We start from the raw sequence: 19,279 nt of genomic DNA on the forward strand, positions 1-19,279 counted from the left end.
CCTCAATTTTGCTCAATTGTTGCCAAGTAGGTGTCCTCCACAGTCCACACACACCATATCCAAAAAAAATCTCAGTGTATAAACGCAGCTCTTATCCTACACCCGAACTTCGCCGCCTAAAATGCGCACCCCTCTGAGGCGGCCACCATGCCTTCCTCTCCAATCTCCCTGGCCAAACTCCCAATTCTCTACTTCTCCCACTTCCACTTCTTACTCTTCTTGTTGTTCATTTCTCTTCAGTCTCAGACCCGGGCGCCTCCACTTCCTAAAGCCATGCTCTTCCCTTAAAGAAACAAAGAAGCAAAAAACCCTCCAAAATGCTCCCAACAACAAGGCCCCAAAGAGCCTCACAAGGCTTCTAAATCTGAACCCAAAAGGTGATGATGATGATGAAAGTGGTGGTGATGAGGGAGGTGGTTTGGGAGGTGAGAGTGCTGTTAAAGGTACAATCTTGGCTGGTCTATTGCTCGTGGGTGTTATTGGTGGGTTTGGAGGTGTTGGATACTTTTACAAGGACCAGATCAATGCCTTCTTGACGCAGTTTTCAGGCTTCATTGAAGGTAATTTCCCAAGACCTGGTTACCCATTTGACTAATCCTCCGAATTATTGTTTTTTGGGGGGCGTTTGGTAATGTTAGTGGAATTTGGGTTGATATGGATTACTCGATTTTGTACGAGAAATTGGTGTAAATTTGTTCATGGGTTCTGGAAATCTGCAATTTTTTGATAACTCATGGGCATCTCAAGAAAATTAGGATTAGTTTCAGTTAAAAGTGGGACAGACAATTCAGTAGATTATTTGTTACAATTGACGAAATGGATAAAGAAATTTCATTTTTAGAAAGAATCTAGGTTTCTTATCTTTTGAAATAGTTTAAATCAGAGTACCTTTTTTTGGGTCCGAATGCTTCGGATAAAGGCCAGTAGGGTATGGTAAAGTCAGGGGTTTGACGGATGGGCAATGAGGATCCGTTTGGATAGTTCTGGATTTCAACACAAGGGAACTGGCATTACTATTCAATAAGAGCAACTCAATTAGGGATTTCTAATTAAAGCGTGAGAGCCCTGTTGTGATCAATTTGATATATGTATGTAATAGGAGTTGTTTGAAATACTCCATTCCAAATATTGCAGTGATGAATGATCCGAATAAATTGAGTGTTTTCTACCTCTGTTACATCTTTCAATTCATTTTCAAAAGCCACTTATAACTTCAGCTCTTACTTTTTTGTTAAGGTTGAACATCGAATCCCTTATTCGAAATGCATTGCTTTCCAAATGGAGCCTAACAGTTTAGCTGAGCGCCCAACAAAGTGGATTGATTCATAATCTTAGAAGTATGACATGGGAGCTTTGGTGTGGGAAGCAGTTATCTAGTCATACTCATGTATGATAGTAGTCTTTAGAAGGAAAAAACGATGCACGGAATACTTTTACATGCTGATGTGCATAAAAAGAACAGCACTCTATTTGAAGAAGAAGTTCATGTCCGACTTTAACAAAGAACCATTCCTCTCTAAGCATATGGAGGAGCTCCAAGGGAAAAGCTTTTTTCGGTCCAAATTTAGCTTCTAGTTTATAATTACTCATATTGGACGCCTCTAGAAAGACTTAGAACATCTCCAATCGTTACCCTTTTTTCTGCCCAAACTCAAATTTGAGTAAAAACACTAAGAATCCATCTCCAATTGCATATTCTTTTGCCTACCCTTACAAATGTGCCATGTCTTTGGTAAAATAAAGCAGAAATGATGCAGGGATAACATAAACAACAATAAATTTGGATAAAAATAAGGGTTTAGCATTGGAGAAGGCATACCCAAATGGGGTTTTGTCAAATTTCTTTCCAGGTTTGGGTAAATAAATGGGTCAAGGCTGGAGATGCTCTTATATTCTCCCTTTGCAGAGAGCAATAGTCCTTGTCTGAATTACTGTTCTTTGAAATTCTTTTCACTTCTTTTGTATAAGTTCATAGGCTTCGAGTAGGAATCGGCATATTAAAGTAGAATCTTTAGTTGCTACAATATGGTTCAAGTTTTGTTTCTCAATTAGATTTAATTTTTATACACACACGCACTCACCTACTTAATAGATTTATGTGGATATATAATCACACTCCTTCTAATGATCAGGTTATGGACCAGCTGGATATGCTTTATTTATAGCTGTTTATGCTGGATTAGAAGTAAGCCCTTGCTCCTCCCTTTGATGTATACTATGTTTGTAAGGTTCATTACCTTGTCAGCAATGTCCAACATGCGATCCTCTGGGTTATGCATGTTAAAACTTCAAATGCTATAAGTTTTTGTTCCCTCATTAGAATCCATGTTCGTGAATCATCTCAGATTTCTATGGGTATTACTCTAGTCACTTTGAACACCTAGTCATCACTCTTGTTTGTCTTTACGATATTCAACTTCAGAGTTCCCGTACTTTTTTCATGTATAGAATCAAGACATGTTTATAATTTGCAACTTTACTGATACCTTGACTAATATGTTGTCCCAGATTCTTGCAATACCAGCTATCCCCTTGACCATGTCAGCTGGTCTCCTATTTGGTACTATTACTGGCACTATAATTGTCTCAATTAGTGGAACAGTAAGTTGTTGTTTTTCCCCTAGTATTGAACATACAAAGTTAAGGCAACTGGGTACTTGAACTTGTGGCTTCTTACCCTTTCAGGTGGCTGCAAGTGTTGCATTTTTAATAGCCAGATATTTTGCCCGTGATCGTATTCTTAAACTGGTGGAAGGAAACAAGAAATTTCTTGCGATTGACAAGGCAATTGGAGAAAATGGTTTTAGAGTTGTTACACTTCTCCGTTTAAGCCCTTTGCTTCCTTTTTCTCTTGGAAATTATTTGTATGGGCTTACATCGGTGGAGTTTGTTCCATACGTCTTGGGAAGGTTTGCTTATGTCTATCTATTATTGTGTTAAATTTGTTCCTGTATTGCTTACGGTATTAATTTGATTGTAGTAAGATAGTTTAACCTTCATGGGCAACTGATTGTTGTGTATAGTACAGTCGGTATCTACAGTGATTATTTGAGGCTCACCAGTCTCAGTACAAACAATCTACCAGCTCATTTACCAAATGAACCGAGCAACCTCAAATTGAATCAGGCCTAAACTAATTAAGTTGACCCATATGAAGATGCTAGCAATCACGAGAAAATGAACATCCACGCAATCACCAAGGATATACAGAAAATAACTATCAAGCACCGGGATTATGCGGGAACCACAAATCAGACAACAATGACTGCCAAGAAACAAGCACTAAAACAATATATGTTATAGGAGATCTTAGTACCATAGTTGTTAAAGCCACACCTCTCTTTTTGAGCCCATGTACACTATCTGAATGATTATGGAATCTCTCGATAAAAGATCAACTTGTGGATTTCTAATTTGATGAAAATAACAAGTCTAAATTATTAGATGGATCAACTATCCCTATTCCTGCTTCTGCTTCTTGGACAGTTAGGAAATTGTTTAACCTGAGGCCTCTAGTTCATCCTTGGATAACTAATGTGGTGGGCAATGGTAAGAATACGTTTTTATGGCTGGACAACTGGCATCCTCTAGGTCCTCTTTTTGCTAGATTTGGCTCCAGGGTTGTTTATAATTTGGGAAGGCATCTCCATGCTAAAGTTGACACCATCATTTCTGACCAGTCTTGGCAATGGCCACGGGGTAGAAATTCTGTGACTAGGGACATTGTGAGGGCCACCCCTGCTCATTTTGCCCCTCACCCTTCGCAAGAGGACAGAGTTATTTGGAACCTAACCCCTAATAACAAATTCTCTATTAAGTCAGCTCGGAATGTTGTTGGAAGGCAGCATCCCAAGTTAATTGGTGCCCAATTATTTGGTTTAAGTATCATGTTTCACGCTGGTCCATTATCCAGTGGTTTGCAAACCTGGGGAGACTTGCTACAAAGGATAGACTCCTTAAATGGGGGATGGCCATAACTGATCAGTGTGTTTTGTGTTCTGCTGCTATAGAGAACCATGAACACCTCTTCTTTCAGTGCCCTTACTCTTCTCAACTTTGGAAGTCTTTGCAAAAGGATTTGATGCCTCAATGCCTTGTCGATGGGCTGCCCCAAATTATGGACTGGATGATTCAAGTTGATAAGGGGACACAATTTTCTTGCCTGTTATCGAAAGTTGCTCTTGCTGCTCTTTTGTACCATGTTTGGGGGGAAAGGAATGGTAGAATTTTCAAAGGCTATGGAATTTCTGGTCTGCAGTTAGAAACTAAAGTGCGAACTGATATTCGAGCATGTGTTAGTTCCTGGAGGAATGTAACACCGTCAGGTTCAAACAAAGCTCTTTGTGCTCTATGGAATATCCCAGTTAGAGTGTTTGGTAGTTTGTAATTGTTGAGGGTTTTTCTCTTCTTTACCTTGGTCTCGTGTTGTGATAGTTTCAGGAGTTTGTTCCTGTTAACTTGTTTAGTTGGTTGGATAGGGGTATACCCCTAAAATGTGTAATGTGGTTGTTTCTAATAAAATTTTACCTTACCCAAAAAAAAAACATTCAGAAGTTGACCACTGTCTGGATGATTTTTGTCTGGATTCGTACATAGGCGGACAAGTATATCTCTGCGTTTGATCAACTGCCCAAGTTCAATCACAATCAAAACAGTTTGTTTATTGCAAATTTCCAAGTCTATCCTTATGTCTTCCACTTTTGACACTAAAACTGTAACCCATGTTTCTCATGCAGTTGGCTTGGAATGCTTCCAGGAACATGGGCTTACGTTAGTGCTGGTGCATTTGGGAGAGCAATAATTGTGAGTGCATCGGTGCTTTTCCCCCATCTATTATCAATTCAATTTGGATGTAATTTAGATAACTGACTATTATCTGAAAGAAATACCCATTTTCTTCCTTTTTAGGGGAAAAATTGTACTCCCTCCATCCCATTTTGTTAGTCCTTTTGGGATTCCTACTTTTTAAGGGGACGTCTCCTTAAAAAGTTGGTTTCGATTTCCATTATTGTCCTTTAATTCTCACTTTAAAGTAATTTTTAAACATTTATAAAGGTTAGTTTTGGAATATAAACAGTTTTTGCTTTGACTTTTCATAAAGGACTAACATTTTGGGCCATCCCAAAATGGAATAAGGGACTAACAAAATGGGACGGAGGGAATAGAAGTGCTACAAATCCCTCTCGTTTGTGTTGAAATCATCTTTGGTGAGGTTACTTGTTACTGTTGAGAATTTACTTCCAAAGCATTGTCAACGTCTACTTGAGGCTGGACTATATACTGTTCTGGAGGCGTGGGCTCTAACAGAATTCATGTACAAAAGAAAAAGAGAAAAGAAAAGCCGTGGCAGAATCTGTGCTACTTTAGTCGCTTGGTCAACAGATGATTTCCCAAGCATGAGTTACCAAATGAATAATAAACTCAAAATGAAGAGGCTTAGGTAGTGAGCAATGCCCTTGTTCTTCTCCAAAATGATGCAACTTAAAAAGAATAGAGGAATGCTGGTGGTAGTTAACAAGGCTCTCCTAATTATGAGGCCTGCTGCAGCTAAGCAATTGCATCAGTACTACTTGGGATTAGTGATGGAAGTCATTATGATAGGGTGCTGAGGTTCACTGCTTGAGCCTGATGCTTGAAATGTTATGAATGCAATTATTTGTGATCATAAATTCATGAGATTATACTGTTGAGTTCTTCTCTGCTTTCAATGTAGTGGTCTTTTCATCATATTGAAATTTGGGATGTTACAGCAAGAAGAATCTGATGTGGGTTTACCCGGAGGAAATGGACAGCTAATTACACTTGGGCTAGGACTATTGGCAACAGCGCTGGCTGCAGCTTATGTTACAAAACTAGCCAAGGTAATGCCTCCGCGAGCAATTTTCTTATATTTAAACGTGTGAATATGGATACTGTTGGAGATGAAGAATCTCTGCCTTTGCCCTAAAGATAAAAGAGAGTTGGCTCCGACTTCTTAGGCTCCGTTCCGGAACAAAAAAAAAGCTCTTATTTTTTAAGAAGACAATTTCAAGCTCAAAAATTATGGACTTATTGAAATCTAAAAATATGCAATGTGGATCTTGTTTAGAAGATCTTGATGAAATCTTTTATATAATGCAAAAAAAATTGAAAAATTATTTTTCATTTACTTTATTTTTGAGTTTGAAAATGTGAAATAAGCTGCTTATTTTTTAAAAAGGTTTTTGGAACGGGGCCTTATTTCATGCAATGTTCTAAAAGTTGCTAGGCATTAGACGGGCGGTCAGCCACCTTCGAGCGATTAATTGGTGCATATTAATTAGTAATCGGTGATTAATCGTTAGTCAGACCTAATCGGATAGGCACCACCAGTGATTAATCGGCTATTAATCGCCGATTAATTCCTTCTTTTAGAACACTGATTTCATGAGGGATATTCTGAGAATCTGAATTGACTGGGCATGTATTGAATCTCTCCATCCAAGATCCCCATACATGCGTATTAACTGGGAGAACTTCTTGCTCTGAATTTGCCTGCATTGTCAACTGATGTTCACTTTTGAGTATATTCCCGGCCAAATGTATACTGAACTTCCTAGGCACTTTACAATAAAGGAGCATGGTTCTTACGTTTTGAAGTTATTATATGTTGGTTTGGACTATGATCAACGATATGCCGAATTGGAGAGATTGTTTGAGGTGGGAAGATGCTCTTTGACCAATTATTACACCCTCCTTTCCTGCACCGAACGTAGGAAAACGATATTCTTCACCTTCCTATCACCTGCACGAAACCATTTAAAGAAGTGGATCCCCAACGTTGTAAAATTTGTATCCCGGCTAAGCTGTGTCTTTGTTTTTTCTCCATGAAAATCCTGATTGGTGGTCATTTCTTTGTTTTTTTACTGTTATCTTTTTTTCTTTTTCAAAAGAAGAAATACCATTGCAGTCTGAAAGGGTAACATGACGATAAAGGACCAGTTACCATCTTCCATCCTGTATAACTTGTTAGCTCCAACATAGGGCACCCAAGACAAAACACAAAACACGTAGAGAGAAGTGGCATTTGAACAAACGACACAACTGATGGTAATACAGTGCAATTACCCAATAGAAGAAGGACCCCCAAAATGAAAAATATGAAAATGATGGAAAAGACTGAGAGGACCCAGCCATTAAGCAAAAAGGAACACTTGCATGTTGTTTGCAAAAGAATCCTAGTCAAGTTTTTCGGTTGCTCCCTTTCCCTACGCTCAACATAAATGGCTTGGTATGAGTCCTATGATCAATGAGATTGAGGATCCTAGGGTGGCTTACATTCTTGTCGTTTGGTTGTACTGCAGGATGCTGTTAAAGATATTGAGTAGCTAGACAGCGGCCAATGGTTACGACCGAAATGAGCCAAGAAAACGACCGTTTAGATTGTACAATACAGAGAGGTGTTACTTCATGTAAATTTAAATGTGTTGACAAAATGTAATTGGAAACGTCAAATTTTTGAATAGTATCATAGTTGATACATTGCACACATAAATAAGCATGATTCTACTCTCTTTTGCTCTCTCTATTTCTCTCGGCATTCAACTGCAAGTCGTCATTTCCATATTCTATACAACTTGGCTGTGTGCTCGAGTCCCCTATGAAATCACCTGAGGTTTGTGCGGGCTACTGTGTTCTTTGAACCATTGCCAAGATGAGATCTAGACCATTGGATTACCAAATGAATGGCTCGGGTCATGTGCTCTTTGTTTATTGTAGCAGTTTATAACCCTGTTTACCTTTCGCTGGAACACACGCAATCGATCTCAGTCATTATCAGTGCCCATCTTTTCACAGAAGTTGGCCAAAGTCACTCTAAACAGTCGACTCAACTTGGTTGAGTGCTTGGGCTGTTTCTTTGGCCAATTTCAACCCTTATTGGTTCTGAGTTGATGTTGTATTTGCAGGACTGGATGGTATTTTCCTTGTCTCTTAGTTTTAGGCATTGTCGACGCTGAGTGTTCCCATGTTTCCTTATAGTTCTTGCCTTGGGGCTTCTTCGGCCTAACTTTCTATGGATTTTTTGGTGTGGCCTTTTTGGTTGTTTTCTCTTAATTCTTAATCTTGCACAGGGGCAAATTTTTACATTGTGTTTTTCGTAACAGAAAAGTAACGAAATACAGATTAAAATTGAAAAAAGTTCTTGTAAGACAACGAAAAAGATCCAAAAATTCTGATTCCTCTTGTCAAGACGAACACTGTGAAGTAAAAATCTTACCCGATTCCCTCTCGTCAGGATATACAATGTGATGTAAAAATTTGACTCATTTGGGTCTTTTTCGTTGTCTTATATGAATTTTTTTTCAACTTTAATCAGTATTTTTCTACTTTTTAGGTCCCTCTCGACGAGTCTAATGATATAATGTAAAAATTATACTCAATGTAGTAAAAATTAAGAGAACAAAGAAAATCGTGCCAAAAAGTCGGCAAGAAGTTTGGTCAAAACGGGCTTAGAAAAAGCTTGGAATCTTGGGTAGCTAGTCGTATGAATTCAGTAAACCAGTTCCATAGAGCTACAGAGAACTGAATCTATGTAGGACAATATGGGTGAAAAGATTGGCTCTCTTTGGGGCGATGTCATGTGGGACGAGTTTCGAAAATTATGCTACAATGATCATTCATTTTGACCAACAAAAACAGGGACAGTCAGCTAGCTAAGGCCCACTTTTATCTTAAAGATCAAGGTCTGTGAATGAAATGTCCTTCTACTCGGTAGTAGTAGGAACAAGACGTAACTGATTCATCGGTGCCAACGAGAAGAGAAGAGGGGGCTTCACTTGATCACTTTGAATCCGCTGATCAGGATGAGAGAAAGGAATAGGTTTTCTCTTTAGATAAAGCGGAAGCTCGTTGGCAGTAGCAAATCTGAATTCATAACCCGCCAATCTATCTTTTTTTCTTTTTTGACCAAAATTAGACTCGATGCATATATTCAAGGTACAACACAAAGTTGTATGGCGCATACAAGATGAACCATACAAACACACAAGAAGCAAGACAACCCTAGGCTACCAGACCAAAAAAGACCCCACAAACAGCGACCATAAGACCAAAAGCTGACAAGGACCCAACAAAACAGAAAAAACAAACAAGGCCAAACATAATGTCTGAGCTCTCCTCCCAACCGGTGAGTTTCGGATTTCTCAATGTAACTACATGGTTCTGGTGTCTTCTTCCTTTCTTTTATATGGCCATTCTTGGTAGATGGCTTCCTTAGTTTCGCCTTCCGGTCAGCTGTTGGTCCCTCCCTTTCTTCTTCACTGCCAAAATCAGGTCTATTTTTTGGGCTTGGACCCGGAGAAGACTGATATGAGCTTCCTGCTTCCCTGCTTTTAGTCTTTTGCTTAGTGGCTATCCCATGTAACACAATTTGCTACCATTGATGTATTGCATTCTCTATATATTCTACTCATGTTCAAGGGTTAGGGATGCGCAACCTCAACTGGAAAGTACAAAATACAAAGAGATCACAAAGTGCAACTTTGAGAGGTGCAAATCAGCATGCCCCCTTCACCAGGGATAGAACAAGGCCGATGAGAACAAGCTTCGAAATTATAATACTACTTTCGAAATATTTAGACATAACCAATTAGGATATAGTATCACCGTATTGAACATTTATACATGTAATGGAGCAATAACTGAGAGAAAGAGAGTAGAGGGCTTTCTTGTTTTTGCATCAAAAGAACTTGCCACTGTATTGCTCCAGAAAATGAACCACTTGTGTCCTCATGTCATCACAAAATAGCACACCTTGCAGCTTGCTTGCGAAGCTCCTCGGTCTCCTTCTGAGCTCTCTCCAAATGCTCTCTCAGCTTACGGATTTCATCATTTGACTTCATTTGAGAAGCTTGAGCAATCTCTTCTGCCTTCAATCGTGCAGCTTGCTCTTCCGCTAATTGTTGTTCAAGCCTGTTAGTAGTCTCCTTGAGCTTTGATTCAACCTGCAGAAGTGCGTGTAATTAAATATGCCAACATATATTCTGTAACCATCCCCAACTTTCGAATGGTAGTGCTTATTACTGCTACCGTTTTGTGCTTGTCTCTAAAAGAAAACTGGTATTCTCTATGATTACAACCGGCACTTGCATCATGAAATCCTGTTTTCCATTTCGTAACCAAGTTATTTAATTCACATCAATATATAATAATTAGCCATTTATGTGTTCTAATTCTTGACAGTCAAGTTTAAAATCAACCAGGTCGAATGAACCAATTGTTTTCAAGGTTTCAAAGGTAATGCTTCCCAAAAGCAAAGTATTCACCAAAAAGGCAGGACATGATTTAAGGAGTAAAATGGAAAATTTTCCCCCCTAGTATCCATTACCAATCCTGGGGAAACCAAAAATTCAATGGTAGTATCAGCGCAGGCACTAAACCATATATACACACATAGAATTGCACGAAGACTTAGGGCATGATGAAACATTAAGAAAACCAGACAACAGCTAAAATATCAAATAGGCATATATCAACTATACCATTTCAGTTATTTTCTTGAGCTGCTCATCATAGGACCTGTGCATCTGCTCCTTCAACTCATATATCTTGTCTATCGAGTAACCCTCCAAAGAATTAACTTTTTCTGTCTGATTGCGTAGTTCCATAGCTCCTTTCTGTCGAACATACATAGAAACCATGACAATGTTGCTTCAAGGATCATCGTGATAATCCAGAATTCATGCACAAAACCAATCAGAAAAGTAGGTGTCTTACCTTCAATTCCACAAATAACTCATCCGTATATGGTTGACCACAATTCTTCTCTATGACCATGTTTACAAAGAAGAGAAGTTGCTGAAGTTGTTCTTCTCTCTTGGCTTCATCCTTAGTCTTATTATCAAACAGAACTCTTCGGTTTTCACACAGGTCTAAGATTTCCTGCAACAATATTTGAATCATTTTTTTGATCGGCAACAATATTTTAATCATCATAACAAACCTATAAGAAATTTAGTATCTTTTGGAAAATCAATTGTTAGAGCATGTCCCACATTGGTTAATTATCTCCTCCAAAACTAGTATATGAGCCTAGGCAGCCTCTCCACTCATTGCCAATTGGTTTTGAGTTGGATACTTTAACATGGGATCAGAGCTAGGCTTTGGAGGCTTTTGGCCAAGATTCTCTTGATTTGTTGCCCCATTGTTTGTGCCTTAAGTGCACCTTGTTTCGTTGTGGTCCCTATGTTATTGATCCGTTGTTTATCTCTTGTGTGGGTCAGGGGTCGCATATGCAGGAGAGTGTTAGAACTTGTCCCACATCGGTTAATTATCTCCTCCAAAACTAGTATATGAGCCTGGGTGGCATCTTCATTCATTGCCAATTAGTTTTGAGTTGGACGCTTTAACATCAATCTATTAGCAATTCAACATTCGGCATTTCAAAACAGAGAAAGAGTATCACAAACATTAAAAGGAGTCATTTCACTAATTTGAAAGCACAGTTAGCCTAAAGAAATCAATCTTGTGCGAGCCACATTCGGCATTTCAAAACAGAGACAGAGTATCACAAACATTAAAAGGAGTCCAAAACACAGTTAGCCTAAAGAAATCAATCTTGTGCAGGCCATTATAACGAAAGTCCTCTTGCCACAATTATATCGAGCATAACAGCAAACCACTGCGTATTGTTGCAATCCAGTATCTTACACGAGCAAAATCGTCCGAAAAATCAATTAGCGAAGTCGTGGGCTTGAGTCTAGTACTAATGAGACTTAACAGTTGTAGTAGTGTGATAAACCATTGAACCTATTTTCCCTAATCCTACAATCAGACCTTGCTATTTATCTAGATAACAGGCCCTTAAAGCATTTACATGACTGGTGCGCACAGTAACCGCTTCAACTGCGGCATCACAGCTATTTATCCTTTAGCACTGCTATAGCATGTTTTATTAGAAATGGCCATGACCAATAAATGTTTTCATGTAGCTATTTACCAAATTCCAATATTTTTCAAAACACCGCTCGTTCCAAAATTACAAGATCTCGTTTGTGAAAAAGAAGCCTAATCAACTTCACCGGATTCACAACTTTGTTAACAAGAGGCGAACTTCACATAAAAGATTTACAAATGTAAATGTTTGAGAGCAATGTGTCTCACTGACCATGAAACCCACCAAAGACAAATTAATGTCTGGTGTAAAAGGTTTCACTGGGAAAGCTTAAACGTACTTTTACTGATTTTCAACAACATAAGCATAAGCAAAAATGTGAGAACACCTATCCCGCCTCCCTCCCTCCCAGAATTTAAACCTTCTGGCGCATTTGAAGACAAAAACCACACTACAAACATGTGAACTCAGACTTTGATCAAATGAATTTTTTTTTTTGCTTGATAAGTAATCAAATGAACAAACATGACATAACATACTATTTACAGAAAAAAACATTAAGAAATATCAGTCAATCGAATTCCCATAAGCTGCATAAACACTGTTAAGTTGAAGAAGTAATCTTATCATTGGAGCATTCAAATAGGGACCTCAAAATCCCTTATAAGTGTATCTACCTGCCCTGTCAAAGGAACTCTCCTATGGGCAGACAATATGAATTACTTAAGATTATGCAAGTGCTTCATATTTGCTAAAAGGATGGCACATTTCCCAGCTGCAAAAGGAAAGTAAATATGAACAAGAAAGGCAATAGTTGCACCGTTGGCATACAGGAAAATTCTCTGTGTATCTGAAACTGCATGAATAGTTAGCAACTCTGAAACGAACTAACCCAAAGGGTTGGCCTGGTGGTCAAGGCCAGTGACTAGGGAGTTTGATCCCTCCTAAGGTCTCGGGTTCAAGGAGGTCCTGGGAACACATGCTTTTATTTTTTGTTTCGAATTTGGTGTTGAAATCTTATCAACATTGTTGTGTGTCGTCTTTTTGTGTTGTTTTGGTTTTAAAAAAAAAAACCGAGAGGTGAGGGCATAGGTCAAGTTTTTGCGAGTTGCAGCATTAGGAGTGTTTTGGTCTCTTCGAAGCTCTCTCGAAGCATTTCCTTTCCTATGGTAATGATTTCATTTTTATCTTCGTCATAATGAAATTTTCTTTTGCTGATTAAAAAAAAAGGTCTCAGGTTCGAAATCTCCTAGGCGCTATCAATTCTACTGGGGCTAGTCCATACAAGGATTTGTCCCAGATTTAATACGGACCCCCCCACTAGTGGACAATGAGATTGGTCCCCAGAATAGTCGAGGACTCAACTATCCTGGAGCCTGTAATCTGGCCCGGACACCCTAAGTTACTCAAAAAAAGAAAAAAAATCAGCGAAGGACTACATAATAGAGAACCCACAAGTTACTTACAGGATTCTCATGAGTTATCCCATCATAAGGAATCACGAATACAAAATCTAGAGAAGCAAAAGGTCAAGATGAGTTAAGATACTCTACCTTCAAAGGCTCCGGGCACTCATGACCTAGGTAATCTTCCAATGTTTCATCATTTTCTTCAAGTTCATCCCCACCGGTAAAGACGACAATCATATAGTCATTAATCTTTGTCCCAAACAAAGTCTGTAGGCTCCGAAGAGCAGCTTCCTCTTCTTTCGAAAAGCGATTTCTGACTGAGAAAACTACAACAACAGCATGGATACCATCCTTGGCCATATTGATGCATTTGACAATTTCTTTGCCAATAAATTCAGATTCGACAGAAAAATCAAATAATCCTGCAAAAACAATTGGGTTAGCAGTTCAAACCAAACAACGTACCAACATAGAATGAAAACGTACCAAAAATATGACGAGCTACCAAACTCGTCATATTTTTCCTTTTTGATTTGTAGGATTAAATGATCTCCCCATTGATTCATTTGGAATTCTGTTTCTTCTATTTCCAATTTTCATATTCCAATAATCTACAATAAACACATTCACGCCACTGGTTGTTTCCATGCACACAAAAAAGCTTGAAGCCTTGACGAATTGCAATTGGATTGCTCATAAAAAGATTTATACCAGGTGTGTCAATGACATTAAGAATCTCGCCATCTTGCAACACAGTTCTCTGCAGCTCACAAGTACTTGTAACACCCGCAGAGCTAGACCTTGACTTGAACACTTTTTTCCCAAGGATGCTATTGCCTGTTGCACTTTTCCCGTTGCCAGTACGTCCAACCAAAACCACAGTCCGAACTCCATTAGAAGGGGAAGTGAATTCCCAGTCATTGTCGATTGAGCTTCCACCCATTCTGTAAAATCAAATTTCCTGTAAGAATGACATGTCAGTATGATTTTCAGTCCCTAGCCAGAACTTTCCAAAATATCATCTCATTGACATGCCAAAATTGAAGAATGTATTTAGTCACACAAGATTCAAAAGTCACGTCAAAGTTCGGGTCATTGTGCATATTTCAAACTCTAGGCAGTAGGAAAACATCAATAAAAGGCCATGTTTCTTCATAATGTTTACATTCTCGTGAGCCTTAAAATTTTCAACAATGAGAGAAGTTCCCCAAAATGGAAATTAAATGGGCCACATTCACTGTTACGTACCCTGACTTGTTTCAATTGGCTTTTACTTGATGGACTTTAATTTGCATCCAGTCACAGGAAAATCTTAACATTAGCCAGGAAAGAGACTAAAAATCATTATAGACCCTCTTTCTAACGATTGGCATGCACATGCCATAGAAAAACTCATTCCTTTAGCTAAAGCAACACAATTGCACACAATTGAATTAAGTCCTGCAGCCTGACACTTGTTTGGCTGAAAATAAAAGGACCACACAAAATTCCATGGTAAGTTACGTACAACTTCACCAGCTCACGCAGTACTAACGGAACATCCATTAGCCTAATTTCAAATGTAGCATACTTCATGTCCATTAGCCTAATTTCTAATGTAGTTGGAATTCTTTCAACTCAAAGCTCCGCACTTAATGCAAAAGCAATTTCTAGAAGGGATTAAACTCACCTCTGACCCAAGTAAAGTACCCTTGGGGATTGTGGGCGCTACGCTTAATCCAGTTTATATTGTCCAAGGACAGGGGTTTGCGCCTCTCACCCTTGACAACTATGCGTTAAATCAAGTTTGTATATTGTAAAGCCAAGAACAGAATAAAAAAGATGTCCAAGGAATTAAAACGGTGCAATTTGCACAGTAGAAATAACAAAAAAGAAACAGTCTAACAAGTTACAAGCACAAAATCGAGCAATAATTGTCCTGATAAAACTACATGTTATCCACAAAGAAGAAAAATAAAAAATCTTTGGGAAAAAACAATCTAATATCAGTCTGAGTATATCATTAAAGCAAAGACGGAAAGAAGAAAATAAAGGCTGAGACTCCAAACAAACCCTAAGAGGTTATCACAATTCATAATTTACTATCACTGACTAGGGATCCTAATCTTATTCAAGAATTAGATGCACCAGCAGCAGCGTAACAATCCTGTCACAATCAAAATTCAAAACCACATATTCTTCACCACGAGCAGCAAAATCGGCCGAAAAAGATTCTTACGCGATCGGTATGGAATCAAATCAAGGAAGAAGTTATCGAGGAATAAGCCATCAACGAAAGCAACAAAATCAATGATTTTACACGGACATGGTTACTTACTTTGAGGAGCTATATCGTCGGGGCTGGAGAAAGTCGCGGAGAGAGAGAGAGAGAGGAGAGAGAGAGAGAGAGAAAAAAAAAAGTAGGGAACAAGATAGAATTCTGATTTTTTGTGGCTTAAGGCCAAAAGGAATTACACTTACTTATTGACTACGTAATGTACAAGGGAATGACGTTTCGGTTTCAGGAATGATTGAATTTCAAACCCATTCCAATTGGAATTTGGATTAGGATTATAGGCAATGATGGTAGAAAGAAATAGAATAATTATTGAAAAAAATATGGGTAATTATTAGAGAGAGGTAGAGAAAAAAATAAAAGTAATAATTGAAGATAAATAAGATAATAATTAAAATTCAAAATTTAAAATCCTTAACCGAATAAGATCGGTTTCTGGAATGATTGAATTTCACTATTGGTCACTTTTTTTTTTTTCCGATTTTGAAATTGATTCCTATGATGCATTTTGATATTTGGATTTTTAGATAATGAGTGCATGGAGAAATAAAATAATGATTGAAAATAATGGTAATGATTGGAGGGAGATCGAGAGAAACAATGAAAGTAATGATTGGAGAAAAATAAAATAAGTATTAGAATCCAAAATCCAAAAACATACGGGGTCTATACTTTTGATTTTAAGGGCGTGTTTGATAATTGGGGGCAATTCGTAGTGAGGTGAGATTATGATTAAAATTGGTAATGAGGTAAGCGGTAACGACCGATATTTGGTCCGGAACGGTATTGGGGGGTTAGGGTACCGGTTTCTCTCAAATTCGGTACGTATCGGCCGGTAAGGTACGGAATTGATAACATTGGAAACAAGTAATTTAATTTAATCCAATCCTAGTCAAAACAAACATGTTATTTACAATTCTACAATCTAATTCTGTGCAAAACAAATACGAATACATGATTCATTTCCTCATTTATAACCCTACCTCATTACCAATTTTAATTATAATCTCACCTCACTACGAATCATGTATTTTGGTTAATTGGTAATGAGATTTCACATATTTTTTGGGTTATCTTAACCCCAAAATTTTAGCAAAACGTGGGCTTAATCATAGCACGTGCGCGAGGCTCAAATTCCGAATTTGCACCCCCCCTGCTCGCGAATAACCCGTGACACGCACCCGGTTAATTGGTTTCCGAATCAGTTTTTCCAAATTGCCTTCGGCCACAACCCATTTTTTCGAGCTCGCGAAGTCTCTCCTTGGGTCCTCATTTACAAGTCCACTAGTGTGCAAAGTCATTTAAGATGGAAAAGAGTTTTATAACTAGGCAATGTGGGACAAGATGCAAACACATAGGTATTTTATGATGAATTGCATAGTATGGAGGATTTTTTTGAATTATGATTATATATAATTATTATATATATTGTAGTTGCGGTAAATCCGAAATGGTACCCGGTATCTGACGGTACCGTTACGTACCGTACCAGTAGGAAAATCGGTACCCTGGCCGGTACGGTATTCAAAACATTGCTTGTTTCCAATTTTACCCTTACGATGAGAACACCATTTTCATTATTTTCCTTTTTGTTTTTGTGTTCACTTTTATTTTACCCCTGCATTAGATTACGTTCACCTTTATTTTTCTTCACTTATATTTACAGAAGCATATGTAAATTCTTAAGAAAATATGTGGGGTATGTGGATGCCAATATATGTATGCATTATTTTTTTAACAAATTGTCTGATATGTTAGAAAATAAAATGAAAGAGAGAGTGTTTAATCAACCAATAATTCTCATGGGTTTTTTTTTTTGTCTTTATTTAAGTATTTTTCGCATTTGTTAGTTTTGCGTCAAATATTTGTAGATTATTGGTTTATTCCGACTAGAGAAATCTAAAAAGTAAAAAGTTATTAGACGGGAAGTAATGTAACGCCCCGATTTTTCGAAAGCAATATAAAATAATTTCTCAAGAAAATTTTGCTAAATAAATATTATTTTCAAAATAAAGATTTAACTATTACAATCACAAGATAAATTTACTGATTCAAAATACATTTATTTCAGAGCTGACTCTAGGGTACGAATCCCAAGTATACTTGATCTTCGTTCATGATATTCTTTGTGTGTCAAACTACACCATCATTGAATCCCCTCCATTGAATGCTGCGCCCTCTGGCAAATTGATCGTCGAAGCAACCGATTTACCAAGATACAGACGTATCCGTGAGTGATAAATCACCAAGTAGAATAATCCAACCCAACTACTGTAACGCCCCGATTTTTCAAGGAATTTCAGAAGCATTAACCCAAAAATACACTGAATTTTACAAATTATTAGGCCTCTATTTATCCTTATACAAAAATTACAATTTCAAAATAATACAAAAATCTATGTACATTTGTTTAATAAAAGCAACTCCAGAGCGACTCTAGTTTTGACACGAATTCCAATCAACGTTGGCCCAGACTCCGTTCCAGGGGGTCCCACCTGTATCAACTGCTCTACTGTGGAATCCTGCACACTCTGGCAAATTGAACGCCGAAGCAAACGATTTGCCAGGATACAAACGTATCCTGAGTGATAATTCACTAAGTAGAAATCCTAAAACCCAATACCACAATATGCATATCAACAATATAATAATTCATAATACACCGAAGGTACAAAATAATAACACATCGTCTTTTTCTTTACTATCCATCATCTTACATGTAATCTAAGGATTCTCTCCGCGAGATCCTTTCCTCCCACATCCGCTAACTACAATCGTCTCATGGGTCCACCATTCCTCTTGCTTATCCTGCACCAGGGTCCTAGGTGAGCGCATCTAAGTTATGTACCGAGTATGTTCTCACTTAAGACCATAACAGGAGGATCGAGTCATCCAATGACGTATCGTACATTAGGGTTGGACATCCACTACCCCACGCTAACTATAACCGTCTCATGGGACCCATTCTCTTCCTCAAAGAGAAACTTCCCATGACGTATCATACATTAGCGTCTCACTAACTATAACCGTCTCATGGGACCCATTCCCTTCCTCAAAGAGAAACTTTCCATGACGTATCATACGTTAGTGTCACAACACCGGGCCCCATAGGTTACCCTTGCCATCGCCATGGCTCAATTCACAATCCACACAGTACTCACACTTTTAACACTTTATCATTTTCCATTTACTTATCATCGTCTACATGATTCACTACTCGTAACCACCCCGGGAACCTATTTATCCAATCTACAGCCACAACAAAATATCACACGGTTCAACATTTCAACTAAAAGTACTAACAACACATAATCATGTCATTGAATTAATCTTGCGAGTAACAAAATAATATTCAGTCAAACAATTAATTACTACACTTAAACTTAAATCTATTTCTCTTGTTTAGAAATTTTATAAAACATTTCTACTATTTAAACATTTTCTTTAACTTTCATATTATTCATAGATTTTACAAACTAATTATTTTTATTGGAAAATACTTATTGCTAAATTTAGTATTTACTAACTATATTAAATATTAATATGAGATTTTCATAAGAACAAAATTATGCGAGGCTATTCTAGTCAATATTTATTAGAGTTAAAGATTAACTAATATATAATCTAAAATATTTCTTGTTTACAATCTAAATAAATTTTTACTAGTAAAATATTCTTGTGAATATTTCATAAACATTTATTTACTCCAATAATTTATTAAACACATAAACGTCTACTCAAATA

The 19,279-nt window shown here is 37.7% G+C and overlaps 2 protein-coding genes and 1 long non-coding RNA gene across 11 annotated transcripts; 2 read left to right on the forward strand and 1 right to left on the reverse strand.

Moving 5' to 3' along the window:
• Positions 1-41: 41 nt before the first annotated feature.
• LOC131311622 (uncharacterized) lies at positions 42-7,546 on the forward strand. 3 transcript variants are annotated; one of them, XM_058339135.1, is made up of 7 exons: positions 42-560; positions 2,133-2,185; positions 2,509-2,601; positions 2,686-2,909; positions 4,737-4,803; positions 5,751-5,861; positions 7,323-7,546. In XM_058339135.1, exons 1-7 carry the CDS (start codon positions 122-124, stop codon positions 7,344-7,346), a joined length of 1,011 nt encoding a protein of 336 aa, XP_058195118.1. In that variant the 5' UTR covers positions 42-121; the 3' UTR covers positions 7,347-7,546. The 3 variants fall into 3 exon arrangements, 2 of the variants coding, with proteins under 2 accessions (XP_058195118.1, XP_058195119.1); XR_009195520.1 differs by having other exon boundaries at positions 65-560; positions 5,714-5,861; positions 7,323-7,373; XM_058339136.1 differs by lacking the exons at positions 5,751-5,861; positions 7,323-7,546 and adding an exon at positions 5,102-5,199 and having other exon boundaries at positions 65-560.
• A 2,004-nt stretch (positions 7,547-9,550) lies between these two features.
• On the reverse strand, positions 9,551-15,705 carry LOC131311621 (immune-associated nucleotide-binding protein 9-like). Of its 7 annotated transcripts, none has more exons than XM_058339128.1 (6): positions 15,578-15,704; positions 13,972-14,221; positions 13,405-13,682; positions 10,735-10,899; positions 10,500-10,634; positions 9,551-9,962 (listed from the first exon to the last, which is right to left on the reverse strand). In XM_058339128.1, the coding sequence occupies exons 2-6, from the start codon at positions 14,201-14,203 to the stop codon at positions 9,756-9,758; spliced, it is 1,017 nt and encodes a 338-aa protein (XP_058195111.1). In that variant the 5' UTR covers positions 14,204-14,221; positions 15,578-15,704; the 3' UTR covers positions 9,551-9,755. The 7 variants fall into 7 exon arrangements, with proteins under 7 accessions (XP_058195111.1, XP_058195113.1, XP_058195116.1 ...); XM_058339130.1 differs by having other exon boundaries at positions 13,972-14,204; positions 15,578-15,686; XM_058339133.1 differs by having other exon boundaries at positions 15,574-15,628.
• LOC131311626 (uncharacterized) lies at positions 14,102-15,623 on the forward strand. The gene is made up of 2 exons (XR_009195522.1): positions 14,102-14,236; positions 15,450-15,623. It is a non-coding gene; the product is annotated as an uncharacterized LOC131311626 (long non-coding RNA).
• Positions 15,706-19,279: the final 3,574 nt, after the last annotated feature.

The sequence above is a fragment of the Rhododendron vialii genome, chromosome 12a (assembly GCF_030253575.1).
Source record: "Rhododendron vialii isolate Sample 1 chromosome 12a, ASM3025357v1".
NCBI lineage: Eukaryota > Viridiplantae > Streptophyta > Magnoliopsida > Ericales > Ericaceae > Rhododendron > Rhododendron vialii.